At 45.2% G+C, this 20342-nt stretch overlaps 1 protein-coding gene across 11 annotated transcripts in view; it reads right to left on the bottom strand.

Annotated features, from left to right (window-relative positions):
- The window catches only part of IL15RA (interleukin 15 receptor subunit alpha), a 66235-nt gene that overhangs the window by 8739 nt on the left and 37154 nt on the right, over nt 1–20342 (bottom strand). Inside the window, exons 4-8 of one of the 11 annotated variants that reach the window (XR_003611023.2) lie at nt 19611–19805; nt 17960–17992; nt 11745–11820; nt 2590–2713; nt 1666–1816 (exon numbers count right to left, since the gene is read on the bottom strand). Coding sequence is in view for 8 of the 11 variants with exons in the window: in XM_028114612.2 (XP_027970413.1) it covers nt 8951–9080; nt 17960–17992; nt 19238–19405; nt 19611–19805 (526 nt within the window). In the remaining 3 variants the exon portion in view is untranslated. The other 10 variants (XM_088025817.1, XM_028114611.2, XM_028114609.2 and 7 more) reach the window with 10 other exon arrangements.

Below are 20342 nucleotides of genomic sequence, written 5' to 3'. Positions count from 1 at the left end.
GCAGATGGGGCGGGGAAACAAGGACATCATGAATTCTCTAAAATTAAAGCAACAGGTTGTGTAGAAGAGAAAAAGTAATGACAGGTAGTTTACTACCTCGCTCAGTGTGTGTTTTCATAGGCTTCCTAATGTCAGTGTGTGTGTCTGAGGTAGGGAAACGTGGGGCGGGGGGGGGGGTTGTTTGACCTTCAGCTTTCACAGTAGGAAGTTGGCTACCATGCCTGGAACTGAGAAATGGAAGTAGATATCAATAGGAGCTTATCTAGAGATACAGGATGCACACCAAAACAATCTGCTCAAAGATTTTTAAGCAATTTACTCCCCGGAGAGGGGAGATAGACAGACAGGGTGCCTTTCCCGTAAGGTCTCTCATATCATGATTGGTGTGAACTCCACCTATATGACAGACCTTTAGAATAGGAGTGGGAAGTAAAAACCGGACACCGTCCACATAGATGAGCCTCAAATGAGGCTGGGAATAGGGAAGACAGTGGATGGGGGGTGACATGGCATCGGGGAGGGGAGTTCATCTTCAGAGTGCAAGAAACGTGAGCATGCCTCCGTGTTGAGTGGGAACTGGCAGAGGAGCCGATGGAGGGAGGACACGGGCGAGGGGTGGCGGGGGGGCTGGCATCGGGGATAGAAAGGAAAGCCCCTGTAAATGGCTAGGGAGGAAGTTTCGGTAGCTCTTACTCAGTTGTTTTAGTGTGTTTTTAGTGAAGTCACCATTCGGGTCACCCAGAGAGTGTGGAAAGTTTGAGGCTGATGTGGAGGTTACGCCTGGAAGTGGACAGCACTGGCTTGACCTCAACACCGTGCTTTTAGCGGATACGTACTTTTCTGTCCCGCTGCCTGGGGGAGGGAGCTGAGGTTAGATTCACACACAGTTTACTAAGCCCCGAACACACAAGTGCAAGGGCCGGGGGGAGGGGAAACTCCCCCTGCCCCGAAAGTCCAGTCCCTAGGCACGTGTGGCAGGCCATCCTCCGCTCTTATGGTGGTGCCGGGTCTGCCTCTGGGCCCACTGCCTGGATTGCAAAGGGACTTGGATGCCCCTCGAGATCAGACCACTTGCGGTCTCATGCTTTTCCTCCAGCCTGGTCTTTGCCACCAGTCCTTCTCCTTCCCCCTGCACCGCTGGGTTTGAGGAATGTGGGGTACACCGGGGGACTGGAAGCCGACTGCTTTGCATTGCCAGTGAGTGGGTGCGGTAAAGCTGGCCCCAAATGAGGTGGACCAAGAGTCCCTCCAGACCCTGCCCCAGACAGATAAAGACCTCATGTACCCCTTTCTGAGATCTCTTTCAGTAAAGGCCTTCCCCTTAGGCTTTGAGGGGTTTCAGCGCGTTTGGAGGGGACTCCCTCCCTGGGCTACTTAATTACAGATTCTCCAAGTGAGCGCAGTAGTGCTGTCCCTCATGTTCCTCCCCACCCATGATTTTATATATTTCCTCTTCCTAGTGGTTTGGACTAAGAGGTAGAATAGATGGAGAGAGAGGAGTTTCAACCCTAAATGCCTCTGCTTGCTTACTCCATTCAGTGTTTTAGCCATGTCACAAACATCCAAAATGCAGCTCTTGATTTCTTACCCCACCCCAACTAGTACCTCCCCGCGCCCTCCTTTACATCAGTAGAGGCACCAACGTGCAAATCCTTTTGACCTGACCTCTCGTGAATCTTGAGTCCATCCATTTTTCGCCATTATCCTCCTCTTGAAGCGGCGCTCTCGTCCCACCTGGCCTTTGGCCACATCGTGCAGTTGCTCTGTGCTTCTGCGGGCTCATCTCTCCTTCTCTCCACGCGGAAGCACACGGCATCTTAAAACGAAGGCGGAGTTAACGAAGGAGTTAAGCCTCCTGCTTAAAACCCTTCCGGGGGCTTCTTGCTGCCCCAGAACCTCAGTCTAACTTACACCTCAAGGCAGAAGGGACGTCTGGTCTACCTTCAATGGAAGCTCATGTTTTAAGGGCCTTACTGAAGGCCCAAGAAGGAGCCAACACAATATCAGCACCTCGGTTTTGTTTTCCTTTCTTAAATGTCCAATTCAATGGTTCTGGATCTTTTTAAGTCATCACTTTCCTTATAGTGTGTTTTCCTAATCTGGGTGTTTTAATCTGTTGCTTTACAACTACGTAACAGATGGGCCCTGGCTTCCTGGCCTAGAGTAGTAGGGACCTTACTACCTGCCCTCTGTTCTGCTGCCTCTGCTCAGCCAGTTCCCCATTTTAGGGTCTGGTAGGATATCCCCATTTTCTCTTACCAAATTCAGTATCGGATTTTGTATCACTTTTTGGGCCGTAACCCAAAACAAAAACTCTAAAGGGCATTGAACAACAAATGTTATGATTTTACCTAGGAGTGCAGAGGAGGACAGACCGTAGGGCGGCAACATAAGCCGCTTGGCACTGTTGTGGAGAAGCCAGGTTCTTTTGCCTCTGCCCTTTGCCCCGGCTGACTTCCCTGCAACAGGCTATTTGCAGAAGTTTTGGGCAGGGCAACCAGATGCAGCAGTGGCAGTGAGAAGCCTGTCTTCTGTGGCTCTTAGGAGCCAGGACACCTTTCCCAGAAGCGTCCCAAGCCGATGTCATACCTCCATGGTCACAACTGGGTCACCTGCCCAGTCCTAGACCAATCACTGGCAAGGGCCTGGCTTCAAATAAGCAGGATTTCCTTTCCTGGAGTTTGTGGCTGTCCACTTCCTCTGATGTGCATGGCTGCGTGGAAGAGAAGAAATACCTAAATGTTGGGACTTACTTGAGAAGGAAGGGGAGGGGTAGGTAGCCGCCAGTAGCCAATTCTCCAGTATATAAAAGGATCTCGTTTTGTACTTTGTGCTTTTGGTCCTTTGTCCAGAGGATTGAAGAAACAGCCCTGGGAAAGTAACCATCTCAGTTCGTGGTGATGGTTCTTTACCAGAAAGGGGCTGTTGGGTAGAGCCAGGGATGCAGCGGGGAAGACCCTAGATCCAGTCCCCGCGAGACCTTTGCTCTTGAAGTCTCCTTTGTTTTGGTTTGTTGGACATGTGGTTACTGAGCGATCGTGCTGGAGCCCCAGCTCACAGCCTGCCATCTGCCTTTCTCTTGTCTGTGTCCCCGCCTCTGTCCTTGCCCCTTGTAGAACCCTCCCTGCCTGTTTCTGTTTACTTCGATCTTGCCCATCCTTCATCGTAAGTTCCATCACTTCGAAACAGACTCCCCAAACATCTAGGCCTTTTAGTGATTTCTTCCTTTCCCAAACATCTGCAGCATTATTGTGTTCATGACCCCTGTGGCATTTGTATCGACTAAACTTGTGGTGTGAGCTCTTTGTTTTGCTTTGTTTCGATGGGTCTTTTTTTTGGCCAGGCTGTAAGCACCTCAAGGATAAGGCCCAGGTCTTCAGTTTCAGCATCTCTAGTGTCTAGAGAGAAAGAGAGAGGAGAGACACATGCCAGTCACAAAGCACTTTCGAGTATCCCTTTTTGCTCCTCACCTTGGTGAGAAGGACCATACATGGGTGTTACCCCTTTAAAGATGGAACCTAAGGGATTCTTCCAAGCTGACGAGACCAGCAAGGTAGAAAGAAAGCTTGGCGCCCAGGTCTTCTAAGTCCCGTGTTCCTTCCACTGCACAGAGGTAGTAAGAAGCAAATGCCACATTTATAGGGTGCACAATGAATGTTACAGGAGCCCAGAGGCAGGGGATTTTTTATGTTTCAGTAGTTAATGAAGGCTCCCCCGAGAAGGTAGAAAATCGAGCTGCCTCTTGAAGGGTAGATTGGATGTGGAGAGGTTAGCACAGGACTGACAAATGAGTTGATGGTGAGCAATGTGCCTGACCTGTGAGAAGATGGTAGGGCAGTTCCTGGGAGGCAAAGGGAAGTGCGGTGAGGGAGGCGGCATGGAGCAAGGTTCTGGATGGCTTTTGTGGGAGCTGTCCAGGTCTCTTCCCTTGCAGACCAGGAGTCAGGAGGTGGGTCACTAGGAGAACAGGCTTCCTCTTGCAAGATTGCTCCTCAGCCCAGGAAGCGGTATTACCTTGAAGTGAGGAGCAGCATGACCAGACAAAACTGGGGGCTGCTTCTGAGGACAAGGGGGAGTAAATGGGGGGGTGGGGATCCCTGTGAGCCCTGCACATTTTCCCCTGGATCTTCATTCCAATATTATCCAATCAGTGCCCTGCCTCTCAGCTAAGAAACCTGGCAGGCCTGTAAACTCAGCTAATGGTATTCAATGGCAGAAGGACTCAGACTCTTAATGTGGGTTTCCAGCCCTCTTGGCTTTGCTCTCTGAAGGATGAGATTCAGCCTGGTTATAGAAGTCTCTAGGTTTCCATCTGTGGCTTGATTTGAGACCTTAAGGATTTGAGATTGTTACTCTCTTTTCTAAATTATTCACTGTCACCCATCTATGGCCTTGACTTTCTTTACCCATGATATTTTAGGATGGCAGCGATGCAGTCTCCCAGAACTGGGCCTTCACAGTGGGCATGCCATTCCAGATAACTTTTGGGGAACTAATTCACAGCATGCCATGGGCTGCTGGGTCCACATCTCAGAATATTAGCAGGACTGTCACTACTTCCTACCCTCTCTCAAAGGCAGACAACCATCACAGATAGTCCCCATTTCCCTACTTCTCTCATTTGCAATATGCTCTCCTAGCACCACGTTCCCTACCAGTTAGGAAATTTTCAGTGACAAGTAATGAAAACCGGGTCTGTTCTAAGGAAAAAGAAAATGTTTTGAAAGAATTCTGGGGGCTCATAGAATCATGGGAAGCTGGAGGATTCCGTTTGGGAAATGGAGAGGAACCAAAGCCCAAATCTGCAGAGCCAAGGAACAGTATGACAACCGTTTGATGGTTTTGAAGCATTGCTGGGTGCTGCTGTATCAATTCTGTTGTGTTCTTTCGTTCCATATTCACAGCACAGCTTCTGCGTGCTAACTAATTGTGGTATCTGATGAGCCCGGGTCAGGGCCCCACACACTGGTGGGAGCAGGAGAAGGGATATCTGCCTCTCTAAGTGAGTGGGCAGGAAGGCACCCCCAACACAATATTGGGTCCCCAAAATGGGAGGAGTACTACCTCCTGGGGAGCTAAAAATAGCAAAAGTGGGATGGGTGGATTTACAGACAGGTTCTTAGGGGCGATAAAAGTGAGCCAGAATTCCACATAAATGTGGTGTTGTGTATTTATAAATTCTGGGAAAAGAGCCACACATAGAATTTCTGATACACCCCAGGGAGCGTGAGGTATTGGGGCTACTATTGCTTGAATCTAGCTGGTCTGGCCTTCAAGGAGCACAGACTTGTGGGAAAACAAACAAGATTCTCTGTTACATTCTTGATATTCTGAGGCTCCTAGTAAAAGGTCCTTCCTTGGTGAAGAAAACAGATTGGACAGTTGGACAGTTAGAAACATGGAGAGACCCTTAAATGTGTCTCTTTGGTCCCTGGTCCCTTCCTACTGTCTAGAGGAAGGTTTAAAAAGAAGAAAATAAGAGTCTTATTTATCGATCAAGGAAAAAAGCAAGACAAAAAAGATGAAGATCAATCAGTTTTCTTCATGGCAGATGTTGTGGATGACAGGAAATGAAAAGAGGAGAAAACAATGTGAATTATGTATATTTGCAGTCAGGTGACAGATGTGGGCTAAAGGCTTACCAGTTGAAGAACTTTCAAATCCTTTTCCACTAAAAAAAACTAAAACATGGTCTCTTCTCAGTCCCCCGCAGGTACCCTTGGATCATTTTGTTCATTCACACATCGGGGATTTATTGGCATTTACTGAATGCCAGAGATTGAAAGACAAATTCCATTTCTCTGATGGCCCCCGGGAGGTATTGTGGTAGAGAATCTCCAAAGATAGTTTCCATTGATTCCTTTTGTTGTTACTGCTTCCCTTGAATCTGGCTGCCTGGTGACTTGCTCTGACCAATAAAATGCACAGAAGTGATGTGTGGCGGTCCCTACCCTAGCCTTTAAGGGGCCTGGCAGTTTCTTCTGGCTTCCCCAAGGCTGCCATGCTGCCAGGAAGCCCAGGCCAGCTCAGAGGCATGCTAAGGCCCCCGACGAGCCCATGAAGCCTTCTTAGACCTTCCAGCTCAGCCCAGCCATGCTGAATGCAGCCGCATGAGTGTGCCTAGTTGCCGCCACATAAAGCACAGCCACCTGGCTGAGCCCAGTTGGCCCCCAGAGATCATAAACAATGGCAGTTTCAAGCTGCTGTTTCCATGGTGGGTTTTGCAGCAACAGATAACTAGAGCAAGTAGCGTCTTACCAGCTCAATTGGCAGGACGCTTCCCAGGTTGAAGGAATCAGAGGCTTTTGGGTAGGGTAGGGGAAAGTGGTGATTCCGGAGGACTCTGGCATGCAGCCTCCTGATAGGGGGAGGCGGGAGGGACTAGGAAGGGGCCGTGATGCAGCAGAATAGGTGCGCCTCACACCGCTACGTACTACTCACTTGCTGGTAGAACTCACACCCGCCCTTCCACTGTGGCTTATCATTGCTCTCTGAGCACTCCTCCTCACTTCCAGGTCCCACGTGTCCTCCCAACCAAACCCTCTGGGCATCAGCAAGTACTATTTTCGTGTAAAATGGGGACAGAACGCGAGGCAGTGCTTGGAATTGTCAAGGCAGGATGGGGAGACTGGATGTAGAAAGACTAGTAGCTGAGTGCCCCCAAACATCACCTCCTTTAGAGCCGTGCCTGAGAGCAGGCTACCATATGTCAGAAAAATTTGCTCTATTTTGGTTAAGAATCGTTTATTTTACTTATCCAGAGTCTCTTAATCACCTTCAGGGCACTTCAACGGTCCCTGAAAATTCAAAGATGAAAATAGTTCTTAATCTCAAGATGTTCATCACTGCTCGGTGGGTAAATTCTGGGGCCGTGATGTGTCTTGACATCATAGAGGTTTACTTAGACATGTCCCTAGGACTGCACCACCTACTAAGAGAATTCATTTTACCCCTTTGCTTCTTTAAAACAAACACTTGATTTATTTATCCACCCCCACCCCACCGGCCTGGGTCCTTCCAGACTTCAACTCCACCCCACCCTGCTTGCTTCTGGGTCTCGATCTACTTTGCTAGATCTAATTTTTGTCGTGTGATTTCCCCACCTTGAACTTGGTGCCTGATAGATCACAGACTTATTCTGTGATGGACCAGAGCCAGGTGATTCTACAGCTCTGAAATGGGCCCACCGGAGGTCGTCATATTAGTTTTCCAAAGATGATGGTAAAATGGAACCACAAAGCTGTGAAGTAGCCCTTTGACTTAACTCTTTTACACCCAATAGAAACCTTTCAAAATTCTGGTTCTACTGAACAGCTGTCAATTTTTTTCATGCCGAGTTGTGTCTTCTGTCAAATTAGTTTTTGAAATCACAAGGGTCAAACTCTTAAAACTTATAAAGAACAAAATGGATCCAGTTAATGGTAAACTCTAGAAACGTAGGGGCAAACAGCTGAAGCGAGAAGCAAAACATTTAGATAATCAGGCAGATTCAGGATAATCAAGTGAGTAAGCACAGCAAATACAATGGCTCCGCTCATGTGTTAGTGATGAGTTTCCTCTCTTTGGGAAAGAGAATTTGCAGGGAGTGAAAACAGCATGGCTCTAAAATCCCAGCACCAGCCACTGGAAAGTCCTACCCTTCCTTCGCTTTTGATGAAACCGTCTAAATTGATGACGTGAGGAAGTTAGCAAGGAATGGCGCTTGGTGAGCTGCTGGTGACGTGGATGGTCGCTGAGTCTGTGTCCCACTTTCCAAATGCTTGTGATGGCGGCCTGACTACCCCTGGCTGTGCGAGAGGCCGTCAACGGCTGAGTTGTAGTTGGGGCTGCTCCTCTCCTACCCCATTGCCCGCCCTAAACGTTGCCCAGCCCAAGCCGGCATTAATTGAGCCATGTGACCTTGGGCAAGTCAACTTCTATAAACCTCAGTTTTCTCCTCTATAAAATGAGGAGGTGGATGAGGCCCCTGATTTTAGAAATAAATGTTATTTAAGAAAAAAAGAAAGTGCAGAAAGAGACAGTGGGTATGCCAGGCACACCTGGGCCATAACCTGCCACTTGCTGCTTCACACATGGAAATCTTGTTAGAGAGTCTCCAAAACTGTGATCAGATCTAGCTTTAGGCGAGGGTTTTTTTTTTTTTTTTCCCTCCTTTTAGAAAGAAAAGCCAAGCTCAACTGTTTGGGACTCTGCATTCCCGCTCTTTCTCCTCTTTTTTATTCGTGGCGCATTTCTTCTCAGTGATTCTTTCAGTGTATTTTTTTTTATATTGAAAATAGACATTTTGTTTATACAAGGCACAATTTCAAAATAACAGTTATATAAAATATGTAGATATAATAGGGAGTATAAATAGAAATGCATATACATGGAAAATGTCACTGAGTTCAGTTTCCTTCTTTGTGAATCCTTAAGTCAAGTGGATTCATGGGGCATGATACCTCTTTGTTCCCTTTCAGTGCCTGCAGAGCACCTCAACAGAGGGAAAGCGTTTGGAGCTGCAACACTTGTCATCCTTGTAGATGTCTCTTAAGCCAGCAGGAGACTCAGAATTGTCTTAAGAGTCTCAGGTGTATTTCTTTTCTCTGTAAGCTGCAAGTCAGGATGAGGGGTGGAATAATTAAGCTGCTAAGCTATCCCGAATAAATGTCACAATGAAATAAAAGGAAAGCCGAGGCCTTCAGCCGCTCCCAGGGAACCTTCAACTGCTGGGATCTGGGGAAGGCAGCCCTACACCTGAGGCCGGGCAGGGCAGGGCAGGTCCCGAGCATCCATCCTGAGACTGCAGAGCCTAGGAGGTGTCTTGGCTGGGTGCTGTCGATAAAATGATGGCAAGATGTTTGTTTTATCATCCTGATGGGCTGTTTCCTGGTGCCCAGGTCCTTGAGTCATTTCCAGGTCCTCTTTGGCTAGGGCAGGGTTGGCACCTTCGCTCAAGTCTCTGCTGCCCTCAGTCTCCCCCTGAGTGTCCCAGGTCGTGTGGGTAGTTTTCTGCGTCCTCCTCTCTGCCGCTGGTTCCTCTAGTCATTGGCATCTCTTCCATGCTTTCCATTTCAACACTGGGTGTCTGCGAAGTTTGCCTGTAAAGCAGATCAGTCACAGCTTTTGAAAAGAGGGGCGGGCCGCCCTCAGCTTGAGTGAACAGATAGTTCTGGTTGAACACTCAGATGGGGAAAACCTAGCTTACCTCCATTCACGGCTGGTATTTAAATCTTACTTTGGTATTTTAAGCCGCTCATCCACCAAAGGTTGACCAATGCTGTTGGAGCAGCTTACCCCCTCTTTTCCAATCCTCTGCTAAAAAAGCAGTATTTCAGATGGCAGGAACAAAAAGGAGAGGGTAACTGGGAGCCCGGCAAAGCCAGACATGATCATCTTGACAAAAACGATGTAATATTCAGAAAGCTTTTAAAACAGTTCTTGGTACTTGGTATGTGTTTAAAGAAACAAATATATTAGCCAGTTCCTGAGTAACCAAGAGTGGGGGAGGCAGAACATCTTAATTCCACATGTTTCCCTGTCATTGAAGGGCCTGTGTTTTTTGGCCCTGAGTATCTGGGTCAGCAATTTTTTCCATGGATTATGTCATCCACCTCTTGAGGATAGGCAACTCTTTGGGACATTGCAAAGTAAACTCTTTGAATCCAAAGAAAACAAAAACGCCAATTTGAAGAGAGAGCTGCACCCCGAGTTCACTGCAGTATTATTTACACCAGCCAAGATATGGAAGCAACCTAAGTGTTCATCAACAGATGAATGAATAAAGAAGGTGTGTGTGTGTGTGTGTGTGTGTGTGTGTGTGTGTGTGTGTACACACACACAATGGAATATTACTCAGCCGTAACAAATAATGAGATCTTGCCATTTGCAACAACATGCATGGACCTAGAGGGTATAGTGCTAAGTGAAATAAGTCAGACGGAGAAAGACAAACACCATATGATCTCACTCATTTGTGGGATCTAAAAAACAAAAATGAACAAACAAAACCAACAGACTTGTGGACACAGAGAACAAACTGGTGATTGCTAGAGGGGAGGGGCTGGGGGGCAGGTGAAATAAGGGAAGGGGATTCAGAGGTACAAACTTCCAGTTACAAAATAAGTCACGGGGATATAATGTACAGCACAGGGAATACGGTCGATCATAGTGTAATAACTTTGTATGGCATCAGGTAGTAACTAGCCTTGTCGTGGGATCACTTCGTAATGCATAAGCATGCCGAATCGGTATGCTGCACACCTGACACTAACAGGCTATTGTATGTCAGCCACATTTCAGTTATCAAGTACATAAGCACTTTGAGCTCCTTGCGGTGAGAGCTAAACGAAAATCGACTCTAGGCCAATGTGCTGAAAATAATTTGCTGAAAGCCAGTTTGTTGAATGACCAAATCTACCTAAGAACCCATCTGTAAAAAATAAGTTTACAGCAAAGAATTGATTTGCCAAATGACCAAGTAGTTATGCTTTTCAGGTTTACCAAATCTTACCGATACATTTATCAATATTTCTCTACTATAGTCAGTAAATATTGATATTTTCATCTTATCGGCATACCTATTGGCCGTATATACCGAATTTACAAATTCTTGTAAGATCCTATTCTTAATGTCTTTTTCTTAAAAAATTGTGTACATTTTTTAAGTCAATGAATATAGTTAGTCATTATACTCTTTGAAGAATGTAACTCCAAAGACAACATGTCATGTGGAAATTTAGTTATAACAACACGTTGAAATTCCTTTTAAAAGTCATTTTTTATTTTGCCAGCATTTTAGCATTTTGGGGATTGTTTTGACAGACTTTCGAGTCACACATCAACCTTAGCATGTTCTTTTTAAACGATCTATGGGATTTATGGCATTTCTTTTGGTTGGGATGGTATTAACAGCTTTCAAAGATGGATGTGAATTTTTAGATGACATTTTCGTTTCGGCTTCACAGTAGCATTTCATAGAACATTCATTTTGCCGAAGTGAGGCTCAAAGGATGGTATCATCCTTATACTGATATATTTAGAAAAGAATTCTTTATGATTAGCAACTAGAAGTTTTGTTTCAACAAATCTGATTTCTCCTGTTCACTGTGTTGCTGAGGAAGGATCCAGAACAGCCATATCAACATAGAATGCTGGTTACTAGGTTCTAATTGATACAAATATGAAATTAAGGCAAATATGCCATTTGAGGCTTTAATGAAAATTATAAAAATGCCTCAAGATTAGAAAAATAATAAAAACTGAAATTTCGGCAAGTGGCAGAAACGGTTTTCTCGTCACCCAATGCTGAAATAAGAATTTCAGTGACTAGAAATACAAAAGTCAGGCCTACATGAATGAGCACATAAATAAGAAAGTATCCCTGTATTTGAATGAGAATATTCAAGAAAATATATTCATGACTGTATCACAGCAACTGCATGCCCATCACATTGGTTATTGGGTAGGTTCTTTCCTTCTTTTAAAAAGGAAAGAAAGCGTTCATTCTTTTCTTTCCTTGTGGTAGAGCGGCCCCTCGTCACCAATTAGGTTCTGGCTTCCGTGTCTCCTACTGGTGGCCTGTGGGGGGCCTCCCAGGGCCAGCTCCCCATTGGCCAGTACAGGAGTGAGCGGGCGTGAGAGCCCGCCTCAGTAGCCAGGAAAGGGGGTCTTGCTTTGAGGGGGCAGCAGAATCATAATGATGCAGCTCTTTTCTGGGAGGAAAGGAAGAATCCCGTCCTCTGTGATTCCCTCGCGCTTCTCACCTGGATTTTCGGTAACAGACCAGAAGAAGCACCACGCATACTACACCGAGCACAGTGACAGGTGTGGCGATGGCCGCTGCAAGAGAACAGAACAGAGCTGTCCTGCGGAGAGTCCTGGCAGCAGGTTCATGTCTAAGACCCTGAAAACTCTTTACAGTTGACAATCCTGCAGAGAGATCCAGATGCCTTCCCAGCCCCAGCTGACTGTTACTGACATTTCCGGAAGTCCACACAGTCCAATCTGCTCTACTTCTGGGCAGAAAGTGTATTCTTTGCCCACCAATACCACCAGTTCAAACCATCTGCTTTCACGTCATCCCACATCCCCAGCTTCTAATCCATCCTTCCTGGTTGGGGTGACATGGTGATGGGACGAGAGGGGAAAGTAAAGGCCTCAGAGTTCACAAGCTGGCCAGGCTGGTCTGCTGCTTAATCCAAAGTCAGAAAATAGTTGTCCTTGGAACCACCTCCCCCTTTTCTTCAACTTCACAGAATCCCCATTTAGAAACAACAGCATGCAGTGCCATGTTTCTTCCAACTTCATTTTTTTTTTTTTTTTTGAGTAGGCTCCACGCTGGGCATGGAGCCCAATGTGGGGCTTGAGCTCACGACCCTGAGATCAAAACCTGAGCTGAGATCGAGTTGGATGCTTAACTGCCTGAGCCACCCAGGCGCCCCCATCATTACTGTGTTTTTATTGGCAGCTTTTTATGGCAGAGGAAGGGTGGTAAGGAGAGAAAGGAGGTGTCGTAAAAGGTGTTGCGGATTAGAGGAGAGTAAGGCCGTGGCTCGGGAGAAGGGAAAGATCCTGTTTGGGGTGAGTTGAAAGGAACAGCCTGGAGTGGTGGGGGCACTTGCAGGTAGGAGGCCAGCAGGTGTAGGGCATTTGAGCTTTATTAGACAGGATAGGAAGAGTGGGGTCTCCATGTGGAAGCCAGAGGGCTTAGCCCAAGGGCACGGTGAACCTAAGTATTTTAAAAACACTTGCATCAATAAATAATAAGCTCCAGGCAGAGTTGGCCAGTTTGCCTCCATACTGTGAAATCTCCCTGCAAAAGACTACCTGCCCTCCGTGAAGGATGACAACCATGAACATCTGGGGGGCCAGCGGTCTGACTGTGGACCACGAGTCACATCTCCTAGACTGTTCGGCTGTTGGGACCTGTGCCTAAACAACCAGCACACGACCTCCGGTACAGGATACTTCTCCTATCTTTGCCTTCAAAATACAACTCTATCGAAAAACAGAGAAATACAAGGATGTGGGGAAACACTCAGATTCTCCGCCGGGTACGGAGTACGGTTTTTCTCAAGGGCAGTCGGCAACATATAACAACAGCTTTAGAGAAGACCACCCCCGTTGACTCTCTAGTCCCACTTCTAGGAATTTATTCCAAGGAAATGGGCAAATACATGCAGGAGTATTCACTGAAGTATTATTTAAAACAATTTTTAAAATGTTAATCTCTTATTAATAGAAAATTAATTAAGCTATGGTATACCCATACATTGGACTATCATCCAGCTTTTAAAAATTATGAAATGAATCTATATTAACACAGAAAGATGCCTCCAATTACTTAGGTGAAAAAAAAAAAAACGGCTGAGACAAAAATGAACCAAAAAATAATCTCCAGTAAGCCATGTGTGTGTCCATAGGCACAGGACAGCCTTGAAGAATAGATACCAAAGTACTAAGTAATGGTGGGCTTGTAGATAATCTTTATTTTCTTTTTTAAAAAGTTTGCTTTTTCCCTGATATTTTTGAAATGGTACTGTCATCAGAAGAAACAGTAAAGTTGTCAAAACCAAACTACCTGTGCCTAAGTAAATACAAACAAGAATAGAAAAGTCCCAAAGGAAGTAACAAGGAAGCATGGCAAATTAGTGAAAAATGTTTTGAGTTTTCAGACTTAACATTAATCATCATTATGACTAAGAACCAGAAATGCTTCCTAAGAGATGGTGTGCCCTAGGGTAAACTATTTCTTCCATTGACTCATCAGCTCAGCATGCATTTATTGTCCACAGAGGGATTTATTGGAAAAGGCCAGATGATTTCAGCTGTAGTTTTGCCTTCATAATGCCTCTTCCTGTTTCTTCTGAATGAGAATCACACCTGCAGACTCCCAATTCCAGGGAGAAAGGAGGGCCCTGAGCCAGTGATGTGACAGAGCACTTTGAATCCAGGGACAAACTCATACCCTTGGCCTCTTCCTCCATTATATCCAGGCAAACTGGGTAAAAAAAATTGAAACCAAAATCACAAAGATGCTAGGTAAACAAATCAACTGGCAAGTTCCCCCACCGTTTTGTGTTTCCTGAGGGATGCATGGGTTGGAGAAAAAGGAAGAGAGAGAGTTTTGGTGAACCACAGGAGAACAGAGGAGGATTTGAGTCAGGGGCGGGGGGGGGGGGGGGGCGGTGGATTATTGCTCAGGAGGCCGAGAAAGGCCAGTAGCTCCCTGCCTTGACTTCAGCCCACAGTGCGTGTTGGGTCTAAAGCGAAGAAGGTGGCCGAGGCAACCAGTGGTCACTGTTCAATGTTGATGATGAAGAGGTCCTCTGAGAACATGGGCAGGGGGACACCATTCCTTAGCAGTACCTACCAACTAGATCAGCCAGGAAGTGCTGTTTCTGAGTGCTGGTGTGCCTGCATCTGATGAAGGCAGTTTTGAAGTAAGAACATCATTATTCCCGGGCAGTGTTTCTCTTCTGTCTCTTAACTGCACTATGCACACAGTAAGTGTTGGGTTCAGAGTAGGTACTCAATAAATACCTAACTGATTGAACTAAACCATTCCTACAGTCCATAAGTTAAAGTATATTTGACGTGCCATTTGCTTCTCAATGAGAAATCTGCATTTCATTGCAACTTAGGACCAACCCGGCACAGAGTTAGAACCCAATCTATACTGAATAAACAGAGGAATGATAAAATCGCTAGCTCCTGTTAAAGGCTGAGCATATCAACTGCAGCAAATTGATTTCAGATATGAAAGATGAGAAGTGTAATACAGTCTGAAGAATTAACTCCTCCCTCCTTGTGTCTTAAATGAACATGGCAATGTAAACACTGTCATAGGTGACATTCTGGCTTTTTACTTCACAATCAGGAGTCCTCAGGAATAGCCTAGTCAAAGACCAGATAGGGGGTATTGGAAGAGCTGAATGAAATCATTGATTAAAAGGGCTACCAAGGGGCGCCTGGGTGGCTCAGTTGGTTAAGCATGTGACTCTTGGTTTCGGTTCAGGCTGTGATCTCAGGGTCATGAGATGGAGCCCTGCGTGGGGCCCTGCACTCAGCACAGGGTCTGCTTGGGATTCTCTGCCGTCTGTCCCTCCCCCCTGCTTGTGCTCTCCCTCTCTAAAGTAAATAAATAAAATCTTAAAGAAAAAAAAGCCTGCCAAGTGAGCCTGTAGATACTTAAGATAATGAAATGAAGAATTGCACTTCCTAAACATTTATTAAAATGTTAAAGTCTTCAAATTAACATACTCATTTGCTCACTCACTATTTATTGAGCATCTACTATTTACCATTTTCTGTTGAACTAAAAACAACTTTTATAAGTTGTGATAATCATTTATGTAACTTAAAAAATTATGATATTGGTACTTATCAATGGGCTGATGAAAATATTCAGTTAATTAACATTTGCTGAGTGATTATTGTGGTAAAGCATCTATATTTGCTTACAAACATCGTCAACCGATTGCTTATTCATGCAGAAATGCTAACACCTATGGATGCCCAAGGAGCCAGCTGGTGTCTCTGCCGCTTGTACCTGACAGGGGCAAACTCCTGGGTCTCAGGTAGCTGGGACTGTATATGACATACTTGGCAGGCACCATCACTAAATGTTCTTAGAAAACTAGCATGATTTTAATTTCAGTTTACACCTTCTTAGACAATAAAACTTAAATAACACCTAATGAAATAGAACTCGTCTTTATTTTTTATTTCTTGGCTAACAATTACTTGATCTGTCTTGTAAGTTAGGTGCTAACATGTTTATCTTAAAGACCCCCAGAAGAAGGAAATCTTACTCACATAACAGGAAAGATTTAAAGTTTTTTTTTTTTTTTTTTTAATCTGTTTCCACAGTTTCTTGCACGGAGCTATTTTTGCCTATTGCAGGTGTTGAGTTAATGTGTATTACATTATACTGCAGGATTTGGGAGAGACTTTCTGATATTTTAATCTAGTGAAAGTCAGGAGCTGGAAAAATATAAGATGATATCCCATAATAAAGTAGTTGTTTGAAAATCTACTTAGAAAACACGGACCCTCAAATTTTATATATAGGATTTTTTCCTACAGATATACTTGCCCACAGCAAAATGATAGGTTTTCCAATTAGTCACTGTTTGTAACATAGTCCAAGAATGTAAACAGTCACATGTCCAAATAGGGGGTTGGCTACATAAATTCTGGCAAATCCATATGGTAGGATTTTTTGTAGCTGTTTTCAAGAATGAAGTGGTTTTAATGTATTGATATGGAAGGATTTCCAAGAGATACCATTAGGTGAAAATGAACAAGGTGCAAAACAGTGAAAATACAGTATCTATTTAGCATCATATATCCTCTGTGAGCTATTTATGGGTTGACTCTCTGAAAGGATACACAGAAATCTGGTAGCAGGAGTTGCTCTCTTCCTGCAGGGGGATTTTCAGCCTGAGATGGGGCTTTTTGCTCTATATGTTTTTGTAATTTGTAATTTTTAAACACTGTGCAAATATTACCAATTAAAAAAACGAATAAAAAATGTAAAACTTTGTAGAAAGGTTAATATAATATGTGACATAAGGAGAAAAATTAGGTTAGCTACTTTATTTACTGCTTGCCTCTTAAGTGGTAAACATATTTTTGTTTCAGTGTCCTTGTCATTAATCCCACAGTTTCTCCATGAAAATACTTTCCAGATGGGCTTTTTTTTTTTTTTATTGTCTTGCCTTCTCATACGCCTTTTAATCATTTTAAAAACCATTCTAATCAACTAGCTGCTGAAATGACCAAACCCACTTGGTTGGCCTTTTTTTTTTTAAGAGACAGTGCGTGCGCACGCACCTGTGTGGGGGAGGACGCGGTGCAGAGGGAGAGGGAGAGAGGGGCTCCATCCCACAATCATGACCTGAGCTGAAAGCGTTGGATGCTTAACTGACTGAGCTACCCGGGCACCCCTCACTTTTTTTTTTTTCTGGATGACATTTAAAAAAAAAGATTTTATTTATTTATTATTTATTTGAGAGAGAGTGAGTGGGAGTAGGGCGAGGATCAGAGAGAGAGCGAGAGAAGCAGACGCCCCGCTGAGCATGGAGCCAATGTGGGGTGATGCGGGGTGACGTGGGGCTCAATCTCATGCCCGGAGATCACAACCTGAGCTGAAAGAGTTGGATACTTAACCAACTAAGCCACCCGGGCGCCCCTAGATGATACCTGATGCAGATAAAATATAGCCACAAAAATGAGTCATTCTCCAGTAGAAAAACTTGTAAATGAAAAATAGAAATAATTTTTGTCTGTACGAAGTTACGGTGGGTTTTTTTTTTTTTTTTTTTGGCTTCTTGAAAACTTGTCAGACAAAAGTCTTAGATTCTTTCTTACGAATGCAATTCTCTCTCCCTTCTCTCTTCTTCCTGTCTCCTCCCCTCCCTTCCTCTCTTTAATTCTTGTGAACGCTTTTCCATTCCGCTCACACTCCCTGGGTCATTCACTTTCTCTCCTAGCCTTAAAGTTGTGTGCTTCTTCTGTAAAAAGAAGCCTCTTATATTGAGACATTTGAGCAGCCTTGCTGTGAAGGGCATCATGCTGAAACCCTGTGAAAGATGAATGCAGTTTATGGCAGAATAACAGCATTGCAATGACAGTAGTACACACGTGTGGTGTTCTCATAAGTCCTGCATGCAAGTCTAGCCCCCCTTAGGGGAAGGAGGCTCTTTTGTGATGCGTCAGCTCTCTGGTTCCCACATCAGTAGCCTGACAGGGAGGAGCTACCAATAGTGAGATAAGCAGTCATGTTAGAATCCCATAAGTAGGGTAATCCTATAACTTACTATCTAAACCGAGACACTCTTGAGCGGAGAAGGGGATGCTGCTGGTGGCCAGGCTTGGGCAGCACATAAACCAGGACTGTCCCACCCCCTGCGACTGAGGTGCTCTGGGCATAAACACTGTGAGGACAAGAAAAAAACAAAACAAAACAACTTACCAGTCACAGCTCCAGAATTGTATGAATATGTACCTGCAGAGAAGAGATTGCAGCTCAGTTATTGCTGTTTCTCAGTTCAGGCACTAGTTTCTCATTAAGCAGGAGGAATTTGGGACAATTTGGTTTTCATCCTAAAGCCTTGAGAGATTGATGGCTGGCAAAACCAAATTCCCTTTAGCAGAGGACAAGGGTAATTTATGTAGATGCTGGGCCATGCTTAAGAATCAAATATGCCCTGTTTGCACAGCGAAGGAAAACATCAACAAAACAAAAAGACAACCCCCTAAATGGGAGAAGATATTTGCAAGTGACATATCTGATAAGGATTAATATCCAAAGTGTGTAAGAACTTATACAACTCAACATACACACACAAGCAAATAATCTAATTAAAAATGGGCAGAGGACCAGATAGACGCTTCTTCAAAGAAGACACACAGATGGCCAACAGGCATACGAAAGGATGCTCAGCATCACTGGGAAAGGCAAATGTGAAGCCACAATGACAGATTATCTTACCCCTGTGAGAATGGGTAGAATCAAAAAGACAAGAAACATCAATTGTTATGGAGGATGTGGAGAGAAGGGAACCTCGTGCACTGTTGGTGGGCATGCAAGCTGGTGCAGCCACTCTGGAAGACAGTATGGAGGTTCCTCAAAAAAATTAAAAATAGAAATAGCTATATGATTCAGTAATTCTGCCAGGTATTTACCCAAAGAAAACAAAAACACTAATTTGAAAAGATATATGCACTCCTATGTTTATTGCGGCATTATTTACAGTAGGCAAGATATGGAAGCAGCCCAAGTGTCCATCAGTAGATGAATGGATAGTGATGTGGTAGATATGTAATATGAGTATTACTCAGCCATAAAAAAGAATGAAGTCTTGCCATTCAATAACAATGGATGGACGTAGAGTGTATTATGCTAAGTGAAATAAGTCAAACAGAGAAAGACAAATACCATATGATTTCACTTAGATGTGGAATCTAAAAAACGAAACCAGTGAACAAACAGACAAAAGCCAAAAGAAACCCTTAAACACAGAGAACAAACTGATGACAGCCAGAGGGGAGGAATGTGTGTGTGGTGGGGGGGGGATGGGGAAAACGGGTGAAGGGGGAGTGGGAGGTCCAGGCTTCCAGTGATGGAATGAATAAGTCACGGGGATGAAAGGTACAGCATGGGGCAGGGGGGAGCAGAATCAATGGTATTGTGGTAGAGAAAAACACGCCACAAAGAATCAGCTATGCCTTTACGGAAGATGCAGATTACCAAGAGCTTTTCCATCCCACAGACTGTGACTCCAGATTGCAGAAGGCTTCCACTGTCCTCCATATTGGGAGGAGGCAGATATTATTCAGATTGGCAAAGCCTCTGCCATGCAGGTCTGTACGGTGAGCCTTGTCCCATCCAGGAGATGGACTTTCTTTTCCAGCTGGGCTGAAGCAGGGTGGAGCACAGAGGTTAGAGGGCAGAGCAGGGAGGCTGTGACACAGAGCAGCGAGCAGGGGGTCACTGAGTTGTCTGGGCTTTGGGTCAGATGGTATAATGCTGTGCAGTTGGCTCACTCGAGGTCTCCACCCACACCCAAGAAGCAGCCCACGGGTTGCTGACTTCTCCTAAAGTATGCAAAGCCAGTGCTAACCTGGCATCTCCTGTGAGGCGGAGGGAGTGCGTTCCAAGGCCTTTGCTGTTGTCTGAGGTGGGGCTTGGGAGGGTTCCTGACTGATCGGCCCTGTGGTTCCTGTAGCAGGAGGCTTTGATGGCATCGGCCTGGAGTCTAGCACAATATCGGGCTTGGTGGCCACTGTGGTGTCTGACGTGGAAGTGAAAGCTGGTTCTGTAGGAAAGTGCAAGATATGGAGGACATGAATATTTAGACTCATGTCTCTGCTCAGCTCCAGAAGAGAGTGGACTTGGTACTTGTTCTAGTGAAGCCCACCGTAGCCCAGCCCTCCCCCGGCACACTCCTCCGTGGCTCTTTGGGAAAATCCCTTATGTGGGTAACCTGTTCATCCATCTGGAATGGCCACGGGACTTTCAAGGATGCCAGAGGCTCTGCAGCTGTTTATCATGGTGCAGAGTTCAAGATGCCATGGATTTGGGTAGACTTGGATGCTATGGGAGGCTGCTCTCAAAAACTGAGTGCAACTGTATTTGCCAGAGACATCTGGGGTGCGGATTTTCATTTATTTTTTTACGTGTTTGCCCATGACTTCTGAAATGGGGGGGAAGCCTGAGGTTCAGCCTGACCGAATCTTAGCATATTTGAAGGAAGGGTCCTGGTTTTGCGCTGATCAAGGGGAGGGCAGCCCACCTTGTGTCCAGGCCCTCACCGTCCCTGTCGACCTGGCAAATGGCTGCCCCCAAACTGTGA

Source organism: Eumetopias jubatus, unplaced genomic scaffold (assembly GCF_037043125.1).
Source record: "Eumetopias jubatus isolate StellerSeaLion01/CBP00866 unplaced genomic scaffold, mEumJub1_p1.0 scaffold_8, whole genome shotgun sequence".
In the NCBI taxonomy this organism is placed as follows: domain Eukaryota; kingdom Metazoa; phylum Chordata; class Mammalia; order Carnivora; family Otariidae; genus Eumetopias; species Eumetopias jubatus.
Note: the sequence above shows the minus strand (reverse complement) of the source record. Positions and strands in the feature narration are given on the sequence as shown.